The 18,566-nt window shown below is 39.1% G+C and overlaps 2 protein-coding genes and 1 long non-coding RNA gene across 4 annotated transcripts in view; all 3 read left to right on the plus strand.

The window, feature by feature from the left end:
• LOC138978506 (uncharacterized) overlaps positions 1 to 9,544 on the plus strand; it is a 38,424-nt gene extending 28,880 nt beyond the window's left edge. For both annotated transcript variants that reach the window (XM_070351243.1, XM_070351244.1), the window contains 3 exons: positions 876 to 1,039; positions 2,936 to 3,025; positions 4,547 to 9,544. In XM_070351243.1, coding sequence (XP_070207344.1) covers positions 876 to 1,039; positions 2,936 to 3,025; positions 4,547 to 4,961 — 669 coding nt within the window. In that variant the 3' untranslated portion in view covers positions 4,962 to 9,544. The remainder of the gene's footprint in view (positions 1 to 875; positions 1,040 to 2,935; positions 3,026 to 4,546) is intronic.
• LOC138978507 (uncharacterized) overlaps positions 1 to 18,566 on the plus strand; it is a 102,372-nt gene that overhangs the window by 53,617 nt on the left and 30,189 nt on the right. The gene's annotated exons all lie outside the window — the stretch shown is intronic.
• Positions 11,333 to 17,295, plus strand: LOC138978502 (m7GpppX diphosphatase-like). The gene is made up of 4 exons (XM_070351238.1): positions 11,333 to 11,667; positions 14,642 to 14,787; positions 15,279 to 15,503; positions 16,271 to 17,295. The coding sequence occupies exons 1-4, from the start codon at positions 11,334 to 11,336 to the stop codon at positions 16,541 to 16,543; spliced, it is 978 nt and encodes a 325-aa protein (XP_070207339.1). The 5' UTR covers position 11,333; the 3' UTR covers positions 16,544 to 17,295.

Raw genomic sequence — 18,566 nt, forward strand, 5'->3', positions numbered from 1 at the left:
CGGAAACTATCAAAGCGATCGGGCTCATATTTTGTTTAGTCGTGACCTCCAATGACCTCTACACTTTAACGATGGTTTCGTTGACCTTTGACCTTTTTCAAGGTCACAGGTCAGCGTCAAAGGAAAAATTAGACATTTTATATCTTTGACAAAGTTCATCGGATGTGATTGAAACTTTGTAGGATTATTCTTTACATCAAAGTATTTACATCTGTAGCCTTTTACGAACGTTATCAGAAAAACAAGGGAGATAACTAGCCTTTTCTGTTCGGCAACACACAACTTAACGTTGGGCTTTTCTCGGAAACTATAAAAGTGACCGGGCTCAAATTTTATGTGAACGTGACTCATTGTGTTGTGAATAGCAATTTCTTCCTGTCCATCTGATGCCTCATATAATATTCAGAACTGCGAAAGTGACTCGATCGAGCGTTTGCTCTTCTTGTTTTACTAAGCGGGAAAAGCTGGAATAGTTCGACCTCATGGACGTTCTGGGATCTGCATATCGTTGTCGTCCTGGAATTTTGGCGTAACTCGATTCTTGCCGATTTTGATGTTTTTGCGCTTTAGACTCAGGATATCATTCTCCATGAGAAATATTCTCCTAAATATGATTGACAATACACGATTAAACATTCTTTAACCTTTGAATCTATACCAGGTACAAATATAAACAATATTTCATCATAGAAATAATTTGTCCTTCTTCTAAAAAGCTGTCTAAAATTAGTTACGCCAACATTCCATGACGACGTCAATATGGAATCACGTGCGGCCCTTTTTGGGGCGCTCTGGGGGGCATTGGGTTGAATGGGGGAACCCCGACTGATGATGTTGATGTTCATTGCAATAACCACAGTTGTTGTAACATGCAGGAAGAAAACCAGCAAGATGTGGCCATCAGCCAGGGGAGAAAGACGGGAGTGACTGCATTGCCGTCCTTCTGGTCAGACAGAGGCAACAGGAATGACGTTAACGTGACGCCCAGAGGCGACTCCCCGTACCAACCACTCGTCATCAAGGATCCGGATGGAAATAGGTTGATAAGTATTTGTTGTTGTTTAGGCCAACAACAAAAAATAGGTGTGGTTACGGTAACATAGCCAAAAAAAATAGGGTAGGAAGGTTGGCAATCACTTTTTTTTTTTTTTAACTTTTTTTTCTAATGTGTACAAATTAAACCTACTTGACCGGGAAATAAGTGTGCGACTCGGGCGCTTTCGCTTTCATTGCGTTTTCTGCACTCGTTTTCTTGTTTTGTGTGGTTTTATTTTGACAAATGTAATAAAAAGTTATAGGGTCGGCCCCTAAAAATAGGGTAGGTCGGGTTACCGTAACCACACCTATTTTTTTTTAGGCCTTATTTGTGTATGTGTTTTGAGACTACAGTGGAACCCCCCTTTTAAGACCTTCAAATCTGTCAAAATCGGGTCTTAAATAGGAGGGAGTCTTAAACTTGGGGTACATTTACAGACTCTATGTAAAGAAAATCTTAGAAAACAAGGTCTTAAAATGGGGGAAGTCTGAAAACGGGGGGCCTTAAAATGGGGGTTCCACTGTACAAGTTGCCCAGCGTGTAGTTGTCCCGTGCACATAAGTATAATTAAAGATCAAACATATATTCGCCTAAAATTGTATCCTCTTCATAATAGTGCTTTTATATTACACTTAGCCTTTTTATTAGGTCAAAGAGTTGATACCCACTTTAAATGAGATTTGAATAAGTGCATCGACAGTGGAACCCCTTATCTAAGACCTCTAAAATTCTTAAAAAATCAGGTCTTGAACAGCAGAAAGTCTTAAAAGTGGGGGTGAATTTACAGAGGTTTTAAAAGTGGGGGTGAATTTACAGAGGTTATAAAAGTGGGGGTGAATTTACAGAGGTTATAAAAGTGGAGGTTAAATTACAGAGGTTATCTTCTTCTGCGTTCGTGGGCTAAAACTCCCACATGCACTCGTGGTTTGCACGAGTGGAATTTTACGTGTATGACCGTTTTTACCCCGCCATTTAGGCAGCCATACGCCGCTTTCGGAGGAAGCATGCTGGGTATTTTTGTGTTTCTATAACCCACCGAACTCTGACATGGATTACAGGATCTTTTTCGTGCGCACTTGGTCTTGTGCTTGCGTGTACACACGGGGGTGTTTGGACACCGAGGAGAGTCTGCACACAAAGTTGACTCTGAGAAATAAATCTCTCGCCGAACGTGGGGACAAACTCACGCTGACAACGGCCAACTGGATACAAATCCAGCGCGCTACCGACTGAGCTACGTCCCCGCCCCACACAGAGGTTATAAAAGTGGAGGTTTAAGTTACAGAGGTTATAAAAGTGGAGGTTAAGTTACAGAGGTTATAAAAGTGGAGGTTTAAGTTACAGAGGTTATAAAAGTAGAGGTTAAGTTACAGAGGTTATAAAAGTGGAGGTTAAGTTACAGAGGTTATAAAAGTGGATGTGAATTTACAGAGGTTATAAAAGTGAAGGTGAATTTACAGAGGTTATAAAAGTGAAGGTTAAAGGCACAGTAAGCCTCCCGTAAACCATCACAGATACTGTCAGGCTTTTACACACATGCAGTACAAACACCCTTCCATTTGAACGCTCACCAAACGGGAACATCCTAGGTGCCCTCCGTAAAGATTATAAAAGTGGATGTGAATTTACAGACGTTATAAAAGTGGAGGTGAAATTAAAGAGGTTATGAAAGCGGAGGTGGGTTTACAGAGGATGTAAGAATGGAGGTAAATTGTACATAGGTTAAAACAGTAAAGTTGAAGAAACAAGGTCTGGGAATTTAAAAGGCGATAAGTCTTTAATTGGTGGATGGGGGGAGGGGGGGGGGGGGGGTCTGGAAATAGGTTCCACAGTGATAATCACATTTGTTATTTTCTGATGGGAACAGGGTTTAGTTAAACTGACGATTTTTTCTTCCAGATTCTTGTACGTCTTCAGTGAAGGCAGCAATGAATTCTATGAAGTGGAAGAAGAGGATACTGATGCAGTTATGCCGAAAACAGCTGAAAGGTAAAACATTCCTTGCGAGGTTTGAGTTTTGGAAAGTCACTATGGTTACTTTGCTAAGATTTTGTACAGTTTGAAATCAAAGGAGTTACTTCCCATGGCTTGGAAACTGTGAAGGAGACGGCATCATTCTGTGCTGCAGATAGGCTTGCTGTGTCATGTCAGATTTACACAAGTTGTTCGTTTTTTTACATTTAGTCAAGTTTTGACTAAATGTTTTAACGTAGAGGGGGGAATCGAGACGAGGGTTGTGGTGTATGTGTGTGTGTGTGTGTGTGTGTGTGTGTCTGTCTGTCTGTGTGTGTGTGTGTGTAGAGCGATTCAGACCAAACTACTGGACCGATCTTTATGAAATTTGACATGAGAGTTCCTGGGAATTATATCCCCGGACGTTTTTTTATTTTTTTCGATAAATACCTTTGATGACGTCATATCCGGCTTTTTGTAAAAGTTGAGGCGGCACTGTCACACCCTCATTATTCAATCAAATTGATTGAAATTTTGGCCCAGCAATCTTCGACGAAGGCCGGACTTTGGTATTGCATTTCAGCTTGGTGGCTTAAAAATTAATTGATGACTTTGGTCATTAAAAATCTGAAAATTGTATTAAAAAAAAAAAATTTTTTTAAACGATCCAAATTTATGTTTATCTTATTCTTCATCATTTTCTGATTCCAAAAACATATAAATATATTATATTCGGATTAAAAACAAGCTCTGAAAATTAAAAATATAAAAATTATTACTAACATTTTTTTTCCGAAGTCGATTTAAAAACAATTTCATCTTATTCCTTGTGGGTTCCTGATTCCAAAAACATATACATGTGATATGTTTGGATTAAAAACACGCTCAGAAAGTTAAAAAGAATAGAGATAAAGAAAAGCGTGCTATCCTTCTCAGCGCAACTACATGTACTACCTCGCTCTTCTTGTCAATTTCACTGCCTGTGCATCGTGCGATGGACTGACGATGCTACGAGTATACGCTCTTGCTGTAAAAATGCAGTGAGTTCAGTTTCATTCTGTTAGTTCGACAGCTTGACTAAATGTTGTAATTTCGCCTTACGCGACTTGTTTTATATTGAAATGCGAGTGAAAGCAAGCTTTACATACAAAATTTGAAAAAGCAACGAGGGTAATTCTCATATGACACGGCAAGCCATGTAGTATTCTCTATGTCTGCAGAACAGAATGATGTGTCTCATTCACAGTTTCCATGCCATGGGAAGTATATTTCAAATCAGGTTCCTTTGTTCTACAGCGGTACCTGCAATAAAAGGACACCCTTGGGATCAGCCAAAAGTGTCCCTATATTGCAGGTGGCCAGGTATATTTTGGTAGAGATAATAAACAAATAAACAGGTGTCCTTTTAAGGGAGGTGTCTGCTCATCAGAGGGTCCGGCCACACATCGCAGATACCACGGTACTGTTTGTTTCTAGCAACATTTGCTGGGTGGGTAAATTTGTACAGTTGTTTAGTTTACAGTTCATGCAGTTCACTCGTTCCTTTTCTGTTTGCAGAGTGGAAAAGCTGATGAAGCGAGGGTTGCAGGAGTTTTACGGGGCACTGCGCATCGTCACGTCCTTCATAGTCCTGCTGGTGCTGGAAACACTCAGCTTCGTGGTCGGTCACATCGCTCGCCCACTGGTCATGGGGGTCATTGCAACCGCCGGTAACCAGCTGGTCAAACCTGTTCTGGCCGGAGCCTTCAACTTCATTGTCCAGCCATTTACCATCTTTGCCTGGAACGTTCTGTCGGGTCTGAGACACGTCTGTCAGCCAGTGATTGACATTCTTGATGCCGTCATGTCCAAGTGTGCCATTCTCCTGCGATCGTTCCGTCTGGTGGAGGTTAACCTCGGCGACGAATATTTTCAGAGTCGCAAAGGGGTCGTCTTTGGTCGAGGAGGTCGCTACAGCAGTGAAGTTGTCTAATGATTTCATTGTGCTTGGAGAGGGAGAGAAGCTTTTGGAAGGCTTTGCACATTATTCATTATGCATTATTCACTTGGGTTCTGAAAATGTATGCGTGGTGTAAGCACAAATCATGGCGTTTGGAGTGGTAAGGGGGAGGGGCAATATGATTTAAAACATAAGGTTAATATATTTGATGTAGACTTCACAGAATATATTGTGACATATATTCTATCTTGAAGTTCAGACTGAAAAGGTCTGAGGGAAAGGACTTACAAATAATGATGAATGTGGGTTTTTTTCTGTATTTGTGAGTTTACTGCAATAACAAGTGTAACTGTGTTCAAAATATTCATTGTGTATCACAGAAAATAAAAATTACATAATAATCGTCATCATCATAATAATAGCAGTAACATTTCTGCTAATGCGAACTCATTTCCTTTTATCATTCAGAGTTAGTGTGAGGCACTAGTGATGTCAGATGACTTTACAAAATCCGTCATATAACATATCAATATGCTTCTTATATATATTATTTAATTACTTAATAACAGTATTAACTGTGATAGTATGCTATAATTGCGAAAACTTAGGTAATTGCACAAGGAAATAAAAATGTGTTCTATAGCGTGCTGTGTATTCAGTTTTTATCTTTTCATGATGAGTGGTTAAAACATAAAAAAGGCAGCTGAATTGTTATTACGGATACTGTGTTGTGAAAATTCTCTGTATAGTCCGACTGCACTTAACCAGTGAAATAAACTGGCCCAGCTGAGATGTATTTTTAAAAGCAGCAAAGTTGCTGTATGCTGTGATTAAATAAGATTTGCTCATCCACACCTATGAACGTAGCTGTAATTCTTCTTTTGTGTTTCTGACTGCACTTAACCAGTGAAATAAACTGGCCCAGCTGAGATGTATTTTTAAAAGCAGCAAAGTTGCTGTATGCTGTGATTAAATAAGATGTGTATGTTGCTCATCCACACCTATGAACGTAGCTGTAATTCTTCTTTTGTGTTCGACTTCCAGGTATACCCATAGGCTTTTGTGTGTATGGTGGGTTTTTTCCCTACCATTTAGGCAGCCATACTCAGATTCTGGGGGATGCAAGCTGGGTGTTTTTGTGTTTCTATAACCCACCAAACTCTGACATGGATTACAGGACCTTTTCGTGGGTACTTGGTCTTGTGCTTGCATGTACACGCAAAGGGGAATAAGGCACTAGCAAGTCTGCACATAAGTTGACCTGGGAGATTAGACAAAATCTCCACCCTTAACCCACCTGGCACCAGAAAAATGTGTGCACTTAGTATGTTTAGTTTGTACTTTGCTGGCAGCATAGTGTTAATTTGGCAATCTGTCTCTGGGTTCAATTGATATTGCCCTTTTGATTTAAAAAAAATAATGTTTTATTGTCTTTTTTTGTTTATGTGGTGTGTGTGTGTGACTATATTTTTTTGAGTCACTTGAGAAAAAGTGACTCTATGTAATCGGTCAGTGTTAGTCTGTCCGGCCGGCCGTCCGGCCGGCCGTCCGTAGACACCACCTTAACGTTGGACTTTTCTCGGAAACTATCAAAGCGATCGGGCTCATATTTTGTTTAGTCGTGACCTCCAATGACCTCTACACTTTAACGATGGTTTCGTTGACCTTTGACCTTTTTCAAGGTCACAGGTCAGCGTCAAAGGAAAAATTAGACATTTTATATCTTTGACAAAGTTCATCGGATGTGATTGAAACTTTGTAGGATTATTCTTTACATCAAAGTATTTACATCTGTAGCCTTTTACGAACGTTATCAGAAAAACAAGGGAGATAACTAGCCTTTTCTGTTCGGCAACACACAACTTAACGTTGGGCTTTTCTCGGAAACTATAAAAGTGACCGGGCTCAAATTTTATGTGAACGTGACTCATTGTGTTGTGAATAGCAATTTCTTCCTGTCCATCTGATGCCTCATATAATATTCAGAACTGCGAAAGTGACTCGATCGAGCGTTTGCTCTTCTTGTTTAATATTTGGTTTGTTTGTGTTCTTGGGAGGGGCATTTTCAACAAAGAAAACAATGTGATACATCCATATATTATAGATTAAAACATCAGATTGGAAAATGTTCCCTCTCAGATCTGTAGGATCCTGATTTACATTGAAGATCACTTGTACATAATATTAAAAGATATTTAGAAAGAAACAAAAATTAAACTACAATATGGATAGATTTGCAGTAGAAATGGTAAATACATGTACATTGTGGTTTGATCCAATCACATCAGTTAAATAAAAGCCCAAAAATCAAACAAAAATTAAAACATGACTGAATCAAAAATAAAATTCCTTCTTTTTTCCATACTGTAGAACTTTGCAAGAGTTTTACTTGTGATTGTAAAAATGGTGTGCAATATGCTTCAGTGATAGATGGGTTGGGATGTGACAAAGCTTTTTTTCATGTGTGCAATTTTGTCGTGATCATTTTATGAACCTTTGTTGGTATTATTCCATTGAAGCAGTTATATCGGATTTGCTCAGTTTTAATTTAACATTGGTTTTGTTGGTTTTTGTTGTTGTTGATTTCCTTTGTTTCTATCTTCTTTTGTTTTGCTTGTTTGATTGATCGACGTGGTGTGACCTCTGATGCACCAAGAAACAGATGTTTTTGAATCCCTAAATGGTTTATCTTTTACCAGTACATATCACAGTGATATTGTTTATTTTAGGAAATGTCATATCAAAATAGAAAACTACTAAAGTTTATTTTAAATGATGGGCAATATACTTTTATTATTATCACATATGTACAGTACCATTTTGTATCATACACCCAAAAAATATTAACAAATTATTTGCAAGCTTGTGTGGGGTTTTGTCTTTGTTTTGGTGTGCTTTGCTCTTAATGCTGTTCAAAAGGGTCTTTGTACACAACAAATATATGCAAGAATGTTAAAGGCAGGCACAGTCAATTTCTGTTAGAACAGTTCTTTTCACCATCTCAGATCTGCCTATGCTTAATTAAGCTGGGTGTATAACCATCCCTACACTTTTACACATACCAAAAATCAAAACACTGACTGCTTCCTGTGATGAGTTAGAATTGTATGATGAATAAACTCGATCGACAGATTGACATTTTCACACACATACAAAATTCCCACTCTCTTCAAAAAGTATCCAGGGTGTTGTTGTTTTTATATCTGTCCAAGTGGAGTACAGTGGATCCCCCTTTTAAGACCCCCCCCCCCCCCCCCCTCCAAATTAAGACTCACCCTTTTTAAGACCTTGACTTTGCAGATTTTCTGTTCATAACATCTGTAAATTTACCTCCATTTTAAGACTCCGTCCTTTTCCCGATTTTCTCAGATTTTTGGAGGTCTTAAAAGGGGGGTTCCACTGTACATGACTGTATTAGTATGCCAGGTACAAGCCTAGCCAGATCTGAGATGGTGAGCAGAATAGTTAACAGAGGAAGGCTTGTGCTTGTATTGTATTGTGCATCTTTGCAGTGCTATCACATATACTTGTGCCTGTATTGTACTGTGCATCTTTGCAGTGCTATCACATATACTTGTACATGTCTAGATTTTGTAGTTATTGGGTTTTATTGGAAATTTTGTGATATGTAATCGGAAACAAAATATCGTAAGACACAAGAAAAAACACATCAGGAACCAGCGTTTCAGTATTTCGTTACCAAATTTTGACTGCTGTTCATACAAAGCTTACTTCTTTACTGTGACTTGAAAAACAGAATATCTTATATATTTTTTAGTTTTATCAAGATTGTTTTGACTTTATGTTGATCTTTAGAGTTTCTTTTCTCTTTCTGTTGTTTGTTATTGTTGTTCTGTCTGTCTTTCTGCCTGAGTGTTGTTTATTCTTTTGCAAAAAGATAGATGATGAAGATGACAATTAAAATTGGTGATACAATTGGTGACAAGCAGCAGTTTTGTTGTTGTTTTTTGTTTTTAAAACTGGCACTCTTTTCCTAAAAGAAATATTTGTTGTTGCAGGTACAAATAATAGAGAAACATTTTTTTTTTAAAGAATTTTCCTTTTCCTGGTTTTAATTTTGTTGTTTATTTATCTTATTTGAATGTTGTAGGCATTATGTAACAGTAATCCTGTTAACTTAACATTTCTTGTGTTTTACTGGTTAAATGTCCTTCTTCTTCTTCTTCTTCTGCGTTCGTGGGCTGAAACTCCCACGTGCACTCGTGGTTTGCACGAGTGGAAATTTACGTGTATGACCGTTTTTACCCCGCCATTTAGGCAGCCATACGCCGCTTTCGGAGGAAGCATGCTGGGTATTTTCGTGTTTCTATAACCCACCAAACTCTGACATGGATAACAGGATCTTTTTCGTGCGCACTTGGTCTTGTGCTTGCGTGTACACACGGGGGTGTTTGGACACCGAGGAGAGTCTGCACACAAAGTTGACTCTGAGAAATAAATCTCTCGCCGAACGTGGGGACGAACTCACGCTGACAGCGGCCAACTGGATACAAATCCAGCGCGCTACCGACTGAGCTACATCCCCGCCCTAGTTAAATGTCCAAGTTCTAGAAAGGAAATCATTAACAGCATTTGACAGTGAATTATTCTGTTTACTAGTTATGCTGTGCTTGACTAGTTAACCTTCACCATGCTTCGTGGGTCGTGGACGACCAGAGTCTCACAAAATCGTCTTTATCTCTGAAACAATTTGGAGTTTTTAATTGAGACTTCATGTAATCTCCAATCACCATACGACCATTTGTTGCCCAACTTTTGAAAGATTATCTTTGTAAACAAACAAATAAACCATGACGTAATTTGAACTACAGAGTCCTGATGATGTGGGTCGTGGACGATCCGTGTGGAATTACGAAAGGAATTTTACATTTTTTTATCCTTATACGGATGGTACACAACCAATACTCTGCAAAGAGGCGGCAAAACGTTTATCCCTATTCGGATGGCGTGGGTCGTGTACGACCCATACTTTTTACGTTGAATCTTTCTTTGGAAAGTATGGGTCGTACACGACCCACATCACCCGGACTGTGTAGTCCAAAGCGTGATCCGGTGAAGGTTAAGTAACTAGCCATTCACCTATATTTTTTGGTTATGCCGGTTTAAATAACAACTCACGTGATAACCGTGTAATAATTATTTTTTTTAATTGTTACTGTAGTTTAGCCTTTATGCTATTAATCTGAAGTCACTGTACGTGGGTTTGGTTTGTTTCTTAATTTGGCTCCATGTGGTTTCTTTTGACCACAAGCTTACATCATGTACTGTTTGGTTTCTTCAAATTTTATAACGGTAATAAAGGTTTTATACTATATTCTTTTGAATTGTGTTTCTTTTTAACAGCAGTCAAGGTGAGTGGGTGGATGAATTTCCTTTGTTTGTTTCTTGACATAATTTTTTTTTCTAAGAGAATTAAGGGAAAGCCTTTTATGCTCTAATTTTGAGGCCCAGGTACATGGAAATTCTCAGTAATGAGGTGCAAATGAGATGTCAAAATTGACAAAAAGTGAACTTGCACAGAATATTCTGATAGGGTTTTTCACAAGCGCTAGCTGTTCTTCCTCTATTCAATTTAATAAACAGATCCTTCCAAAATTCAACATTCTTTCATAAGATATTCATCTGAATTCAACATTCATTGGGTATTTTTAAGCCTATGAGGTGGATGCATATAATAATTATATGTAACGGTAACTTAAGTCAAGTATTGTCCTTTTATAAGACATCATTCACTCTAAACAGTAAAGTATCAAAAGTCATCTTTTTCCACAGAGAAATTGGCTTCAAGGTAGTTGATGAGCAGGAAAATATCGAGAAATCGTTTCTGCAAAAGCGCTAGCAGCAGCAACAACAACAACAACAACAACAACAACAACGACAACAACAAGAAGTCGCATAAAGCAAAATTTATTCATTTGCTCACACCATGAAATTCACAGATGAAACTGAACACACTGCATTTTTTTTCACCAAGATAAGCTAGGTTGGCAGAAACCTCGGCCAAGAAAGTCGCCCCCCTTTTAGTAGGGGGTGTCCATGTCCTTAAAGACATGGCTTTGTCTGACCCTTGTGATGCTTGTCTGGCCAGTTGCTGTGATTCACCATAGCTACCAAAGTACCAGACAGCAGATGTTCTTGGAGAATGTCAGCTTGTAGTGATTCTCTGTGTGTGTGTGTGTGTACCACGTGTGTGTGTTTGTGTGTGTGGGTGTGAATAAAGCATCTTCCAAATAAAACTGGAATCATGGCAGAGATATGAATGAACAGGACTGGCGCGGCACATCTTTATTCCACTAACTTACAAGAGGGTAAAACATCAATTGTTTGCAAAGTTTTGTACATTAAGTCACTCGAGGGGAGATAAGTCACAAGAAACACAAAAACATGGCGGCTACCGTAGCGGGAGATTGCGGCGAAGCGAAAAAACGAAAGCTTTCTGGTGGTGAACCAGATATTCCAGTATCACCATCACCCAGTGTTTTCAGAAAATTCAGAGTTGACAAGATTCTACGAGAAGATCAGAGGAATAAGTTGATAACTGTCGTGGGAAAATTTGGAAACGAAGCAGAAAAGGATGCAGTTGTCCTCGTGGAGAGACTCCCTCTAGACAAGACATTCGTCGAACAAGCCCTCGCTGCAGAAGATGCGATGACGAAGGAAACATTAAAGAATGACATCTACAGCACGCATTCTGTTTACACTCCTCGTGCATTTCCGGGTAATAAGCACATGATGTTTGAAAGAAAGCATGCCAGAATTTGGACGCTGAACACCAACAAAATGAACAAGTCGCGTAAGGCGAAAATACAATATTTAGTCAAGTAGCTGTCGAACTCACAGAATGAAACTGAACGCAATGCCATTTTTCAGCAAGACCGTATCCAATTTCATAAAGATCGGTCCAGTAGTTTGGTCTGAATCGCTTTACACGCACGCACGCACACACGCACGCACACACATACACCACGACCCTCGTTTCGATTCCCCCTCGATGTTAAAATATTTAGTCAAAACTTGACTAAATATAAAAAAGAAACAAGTCGCGTAAGGCGAAAATACAACATTTAGTCAAGTAGCTGTCGAACTCACAGAATGAAACTGAACGCAATGCCATTTTTCAGCAAGACCGTATACTCGTAGCATCGTCAGTCCACCGCTCATGGCAAAGGCAGTGAAATTGACAAGAAGAGCGGGGTAGTAGTTGCGCTAAGAAGGATAGCACGCTTTTCTGTACCTCTCTTTGTTTTAACTTTCTGAGCGTGTTTTTAATCCAAACATATCATATCTATATGTTTTTGGAATCAGGAACCGACAAGAAATAAGATGAAAGTGTTTTTAAATTGATTTCGACAATTTAATTTTGATAATAATTTTCATATATTTAATTTTTAGAGCTTGTTTTTAATCCAAATATAACATATTTATATGTTTTTGGAATCAGAAAATGATGGAGAATAAGATGAACGTAAATTTGGATCGTTTTATAAATTTTTAATTTTTTTTACAATTTTCAGATTTTTAATGACCAAAGTCATTAATTAATTTTTAAGCCACCAAGCTGAAATGCAATACCGAAGTCCGGGCTTCGTCGAAGATTACTTGACCAAAATTTCAACCAATTTGGTTGAAAAATGAGGGCGTGACAGTGCCGCCTCAACTTTCACGAAAAGCCGGATATGACGTCATCAAAGACATTTATCAAAAAAATGAAAAAAACGTTCGGGGATTTCATAACCAGAAACTCTCATGTAAAATTTTATAAAGATCGGTCCAGTAGTTTAGTCTGAATCGCTCTACACACACACACACACACACGCACATACACCACGACCCTCGTCTCGATTCCCCCCTCTACGTTAAAACATTTAGTCAAAACTTGACTAAATGTAAAAAGAGAAAACAAATTAATACAGATAAAACTCAAAAAGCAGGCAAAAGGCTTATTTAGCCTACATGCCGTATATATGATATGATGATATGGCATTTTCGCGTGTTGAGAAAGTACGTCACAACCAAAGCAAGCACGTTTTCTTCTTGGACAATTTTAGAAATTAATATTGGCAAAAGCTATACGCACTCCGAGTGTATACAGGATCAATGGGTCTGTATACACTCCGACAATGAAAAGGTTTGTTACAAATCTGTAGCCAAAGAAATGCCCCCTAACAAGTCGTTAGGAAGTAGCCAAGGAAAGATCTGTCTGACATATGGACTTCCGCTATCTCTTTTTCGGAGTGTCGAGGATTGGCAAATAAGGCCCCCCCCCCCAAAAAAAATGTCTGTTTACGGTAACATAGGCAAAAAAATAGGGTCGGTAGGTCGGGATTTTTTATTTGTTTTCTCCCAAAAAACATATTTTTAAGTTATTTTGCCAAAAAAACAGACTTTTTTTTTCCCCCCAAATGCCAAAAAAAGTCTAGGGTCGCGTGAAAAAATAGGGTCGGTCGGGATACCTTAAACAGAATTTTTTTTGGGGGGGCCTAATGTACATTCACAAATCACATAGTATACAACCGTTTCTGGGTCGATACACACTCCAAGTGTGTTTCAAACTCCGACAATAAACTGCCGTGAAGCATCAGCTTCGTGTGTGTGTTTGTTTTGTCTGTGTTTGTTCCCAGCGTACTTTGATACTATGAATCGAAAGTGAAGCGTTCCTTCGCAAAATGGCGTCGATTGACGCTCCGAGTGTTGATGCGGCTCAGTGTCTGGTCTTTTAAGTAAACCCCGAGAATGTAATCTATGTTACAGCAAAGGAACATGCAGCATCAGATTGTTTTCATTTCTTTGTACTTTTATAATCAACAGCTCTGCGTTCCTATCGCAAAGTGGTGTCGAATGGCAAATTGGTTTCGCGACCGGAAGTAAACGCCGGAGTGCGATTAAAATTAGGACATGATGTGAACTTATTTCTTGACATCATTTTACATGGTCTGGGGTAATTATGTCCAATCACTGCAAATAACAAATTTATGTAACTTTTATTCAAGCCTCAAATTAAATTGGCAAAGTCTACTTCATGAAGCTGGCTGCATCAAGCTTTAATTGGCAGAATGGCACTGAATTTGGTAAAAAGACTTTGCAAAGTCCTCGTGAAGTCGACTTCAATTAACGGCAGCCGTTAAGGTTTCTGATTTTCTGACACTAATTTGTCCTCCCAACCGTATTACTTTATTTTACCCTTCAGAAATAAATAAAACAACCACCCGTTTTTCTTCCATGTTTGTGGGCTGCAACTCCCACATACACTTGTAGACAAGAGTGGGCTTTTGCGTGTGCTACTGATTTTTCCTGTGCTCTTTAGGCCGACATACTCAGATTCTGTGGGATGCATGCATGCTGGGTGTTTTCGTGCTTGAATAACCTACCAAAGTCTGACATGCAATTACAGGGTCTGTTTCATGCATACTTGGTCTTTTACTTGCGTGTCCACATGAAGGGGGTTAAGTCACTAGCAGGTCTGCACATAAGTTGACCTAGGAGATCGGTAAAATCTCCACTCTTAACCAACCAGGCGCAGCTGAGATTCGAACCCAACGGAAGTCCTAAACGCAAAATGCAGTGTCGGGCTCCTTTGGATGACCAAACATAATAAAACAAGACCTTGTGAATAATGTTAGACAGAGAAGTTTTAGTTTTAATTTTGAAAAAGATGTATTATATATCTTATTGGGCCTGTGTTATATTTTCAGATTGCAAAGCCACAATGATTTACCCCGCTACTGCAAAACACATTGCCAAGTACAGCGAACATGATGCCTTCATTGTTCGAGAGACACCACATCTCTACCAGACCGTCACCAAACCCTGTCTGGATGTCAACAAGTTTAGCGTGCAGGTATACATAGAATAATAGAAAAGAAAATATTTACTTTCTCAATATATATGTATGACATTGCAACTGGCAAAAAGGGAGGGATCATGTTAATCATAAGAATCTAGCATTTCATTGTAAAAAATTGTCAATGTCATACATTTTCATTGACATTTTCTTTGACAGATGTAATGTAATCACTGTGATTTAGACTTGGTTTGACTGGTTGGCAGAGTGACTGGTTTCTGTGACAGACAGGATTCGTACTTGTAAACAGATACTGCTATTGGAAAAGGTCAAGTGCAATCACTGAAAGGTTTTGACTTTTAAATTAAAAATAGAATCAAAGGAAACTGAAACCATGGCGATTCAGACAAAACCATGGGTAGAAGTGTTTTGACTAAGTCCGTCTTTCCTGGCAAGACCATGCAATGCTCACATGTGTGTGTGGGGGGGGGGGTGTTTTGCTTTTTTGAACATCACTACCTGTGTGTAAAATTATCCGTTTGTTTCAGTGGGTGCACAACATTCTGGAGAAAAAGACAGAAGCAGATCGCATCGTGTTCGAGGACCCTGACCCAGAGACGGGATTCATTCTTCTTCCCGATATGAAGTGGAATCGCACAGACCTGGACTCGCTCTACCTGGTGGCCATTGTTCACAAGCACGGCGTTCATTCTATGCGTCACTTGACTGCTCAACACCTGCCGCTGTTGAAGAATGTTCTGGAAAAGGGGAAGGTAATTGTGTGTGTGAGTGTGTGTGTGCGCGCATGCTTGGGGCATTTTCCTTTTGTTTGGTTCTACCTTTTTCTCTATCTTTATTTTGCTGTTCCAGGGGGGGTATCCGGGGTTTCCGGAAACCCCCCCCTACCACCAAAAAAAAAAGATTTATTTTTATTTTTAAAATAAAGAAAAAAAGATGGCTCAGATTGCACCAGATTGCTCCATTTTCCTTGTTTTGATCAAAATTTTCCGGGGGGGCATCCCCTAGGAACCGGCCTTTGTCTTCTAAATGATGGTTTTGGAAGGTAGTTGGGTAATTTGTTGACTCAGGTTGCACCAGATTGGTCAATATTCCTTGTTTTGATCCCAATTGATCTACTTAAATTAACTTCTAGTAGGTGTGTAAGGGCAATTTTCTTGGCTCAGATTGCACCAGATTGCTCCATTTTCCTTGTTTTTATCAACATTTTCCGCCGTCTATCTGTCCCTAAAAGAAATCTGGAAACCCCCCCATTAAAATGATGTGATCTGCCCCTGCTTTCCCAGGAAAATACACATTTTCTCTGATTTTTTTTCTCTCCGCTTCTTGAACTTTAAAACAAATATTTTCTTTCTTATTATTTGTTGACTGTTTGTTGGCATGCAGGGTTCATTTTTGAACTCCCGAGTCGCTTTGTGTGTGTGCGTGAACTGGTAATTTGTTAGCCTTATTAATTGTTACTTTCAGCATCATAACTAAACTCTCAATGCCATTTTATTACGATGATTATGTTTCTTTTCAGAAAGCTATCAAGGGCCAGTTTGGTATTCCGTCCTCCAAGCTACGGATTTACTTCCACTATCAACCATCGTACAGCCACCTGCACGTTCACTTTACGCACGTCAAGTTTGATGCCCCAGGTTCTGATTGCCTCAGAGCACACACCCTTGAGGACGTCATTGATAATCTGGACCTGGACTCAGATTTCTACTCAAAGAAAACTTTAGTGTATGTTGTGAGAGAGAATGATGAGTTGTACAAAGCGTACAAGGCAGCAACATATTTTGATGATTAAGTTCAGCAGGCAGAAAACTTTTGTCAATGCTGTGATGCATTGCATGAAGCATCAGGTATGAGGGTATTTCAAGGGCAAGAATACCTTCACTCGCCAATTCTCGCCTTAACACTTTGTACCCCACCTATGTTGACCAAATTTTTTTTAGCCGAGACCAGCAGCAGCTCACTAAGAATTGTAGTAACTGTGTAGTAACCGTGTATCAACACGCTGGAATGCAGGCGTTAGATCGACGTTACAGGAAGCGACTGAAGCTAACCGTCTGAGCGGATATATCCGTACCTGGTCAGATAGAGCAAAATGAGTGGGTACGGATATATCCGTACCTGGGAGACAATGAGTTAAAGAAACGGGGGACTGTACACCATCAACAGAGTACATGTATTTTAATGAGCAGAAGTAACAGGGAAAAAGCTTCCGCATCTGCTGTGAGACATGATAACAAAGCATACCAGGTGGCTGAATACATGTATTTTGATGAGTAAATGATGTAGTTCTGACTGACTTACATTCTTTATGTGCAATTTCTTTTTGATATGTAACTCATGCAAGAAGAAAACATGATTTTAAGACTGCTTGTCAAATAGATTTGATGAGCTCAAGAATGTGTAGTTTCTGTAAAGGGAAAATCAGTGTCCAGTTTCATGTCTTTGGAACCAACTTGCAATAAACAGCTATTTGACATTGATCTGCACAAAGCATACCAGGCAACTGTGGATTTTGATGAGTAAATGATGCAGTACTGATCCATATTCAAAGTTTGTGGCTACTTGTGTGCGCAAGAAAGTGTTTATGCTTGGATCCATTTGGACTAAGAGGGTGGTCAAGTTTCATGTCCTATTTATTATTTTCAAGTTGTGACATTTTTTCCAACAGTTCCTTTTTCTGTTAAGATTGGTACTATTGTTCGTTTTTCTGTTGGTACTGTTGTTTGTTTCTTGTTCTATTGTCTTTGCTGCATGTGTAGTTGTTGATTTTGAAAATTATTTATAATGCCACCCAACATAGTAACATGTGCACTTATTATTTAACCTCACTGCCCTAATTTCAGTTATCTCCCTTGCACTCATTCAAAATCTATCTCTCTGGACCTCATCAGAACCTCACAAATATAAAAGGTATAATGCATGTTCGAATACAGATGAAACACATCTCTATGTGAGCTTTACTTTCAGGATGTCAAATTTAAAAAAAAAAAATATTTTTAGCTATAATTATGGTATACGATTTAATACATCTGATCTCACCAAAATAATATCCAATTCAGTGTGTATACTTTTGTGTTTTTGTGGTCATACTTTTCAAGCAGTGGGCTGTTCAGAGTAATCGTACAAACATACTCGCACACACTCTCTCTCTCCTCAACTTGTTTTCACATGTCAAATACAGGGTGAGCAAAAAAATGCAACCCACTAAAATGCTCCTTCTACATCTGTTGACCGAATTACTTCATATTTGGTGTAGGCAACATTAACTTCAGCTTATGCATGACCAGTCCACAAAGTGGCAAGTTTAAAAGTCAAATGGTCCGACTTTCGTACACTTTCAAAGAAATATTCCGAAATCAGGGATGGACTCAACAGCACGAGGTTTGACATTGAGCGGTAGTAGACTCAGTTACCAGATTCAAACCTTCCAGACTTCTACCTTTCGTATTACCTGAATGTCGGTGTAAACAAAAATACCCCCATCCCCTAGATCATTGGTGACCTGAAGACAGCAGTTACAGCTACAGAGGGATGACAAAGGTCTTGTATATTTGAGGTCGACAAACTACAAACTGAAATTTGTGTATCCCTATTCGGATGGTGAGGGTCGTGTAAGATCCATACCCTGCAAAGAGGCGGTAAAGAGTTTATCCCTATTCGGATGGTGAGGGTCGTGTAAGATCCATACCCTGCAAAGAGGCGGTAAAGAGTTTATCCCTATTCGGATGGTGAGGGTTGTGTAAGATCCATACCCTGCAAAGGGGCGGTAAAGAGTTTATCCCTATTCGGATGGTGAGGGTCGTGTAAGATCCATA

Source organism: Littorina saxatilis, linkage group LG10 (genome assembly GCF_037325665.1).
Source record: "Littorina saxatilis isolate snail1 linkage group LG10, US_GU_Lsax_2.0, whole genome shotgun sequence".
Taxonomy (NCBI): domain Eukaryota; kingdom Metazoa; phylum Mollusca; class Gastropoda; order Littorinimorpha; family Littorinidae; genus Littorina; species Littorina saxatilis.

Bases quoted from the DNA above. Each gene is read 5' to 3' on its own strand.
- LOC138978502 (XM_070351238.1), top strand. From the start codon at position 11,334: ATGGCGGCTACCGTAGCGGGAGATTGCGGCGAAGCGAAAAAACGAAAG. The intron at 11,668-14,641 runs GTAATAAGCACA...TTATATTTTCAG, and splicing joins CACTCCTCGTGCATTTCCGG to ATTGCAAAGCCACAATGATT. The intron at 14,788-15,278 runs GTATACATAGAA...CGTTTGTTTCAG, and splicing joins TCAACAAGTTTAGCGTGCAG to TGGGTGCACAACATTCTGGA.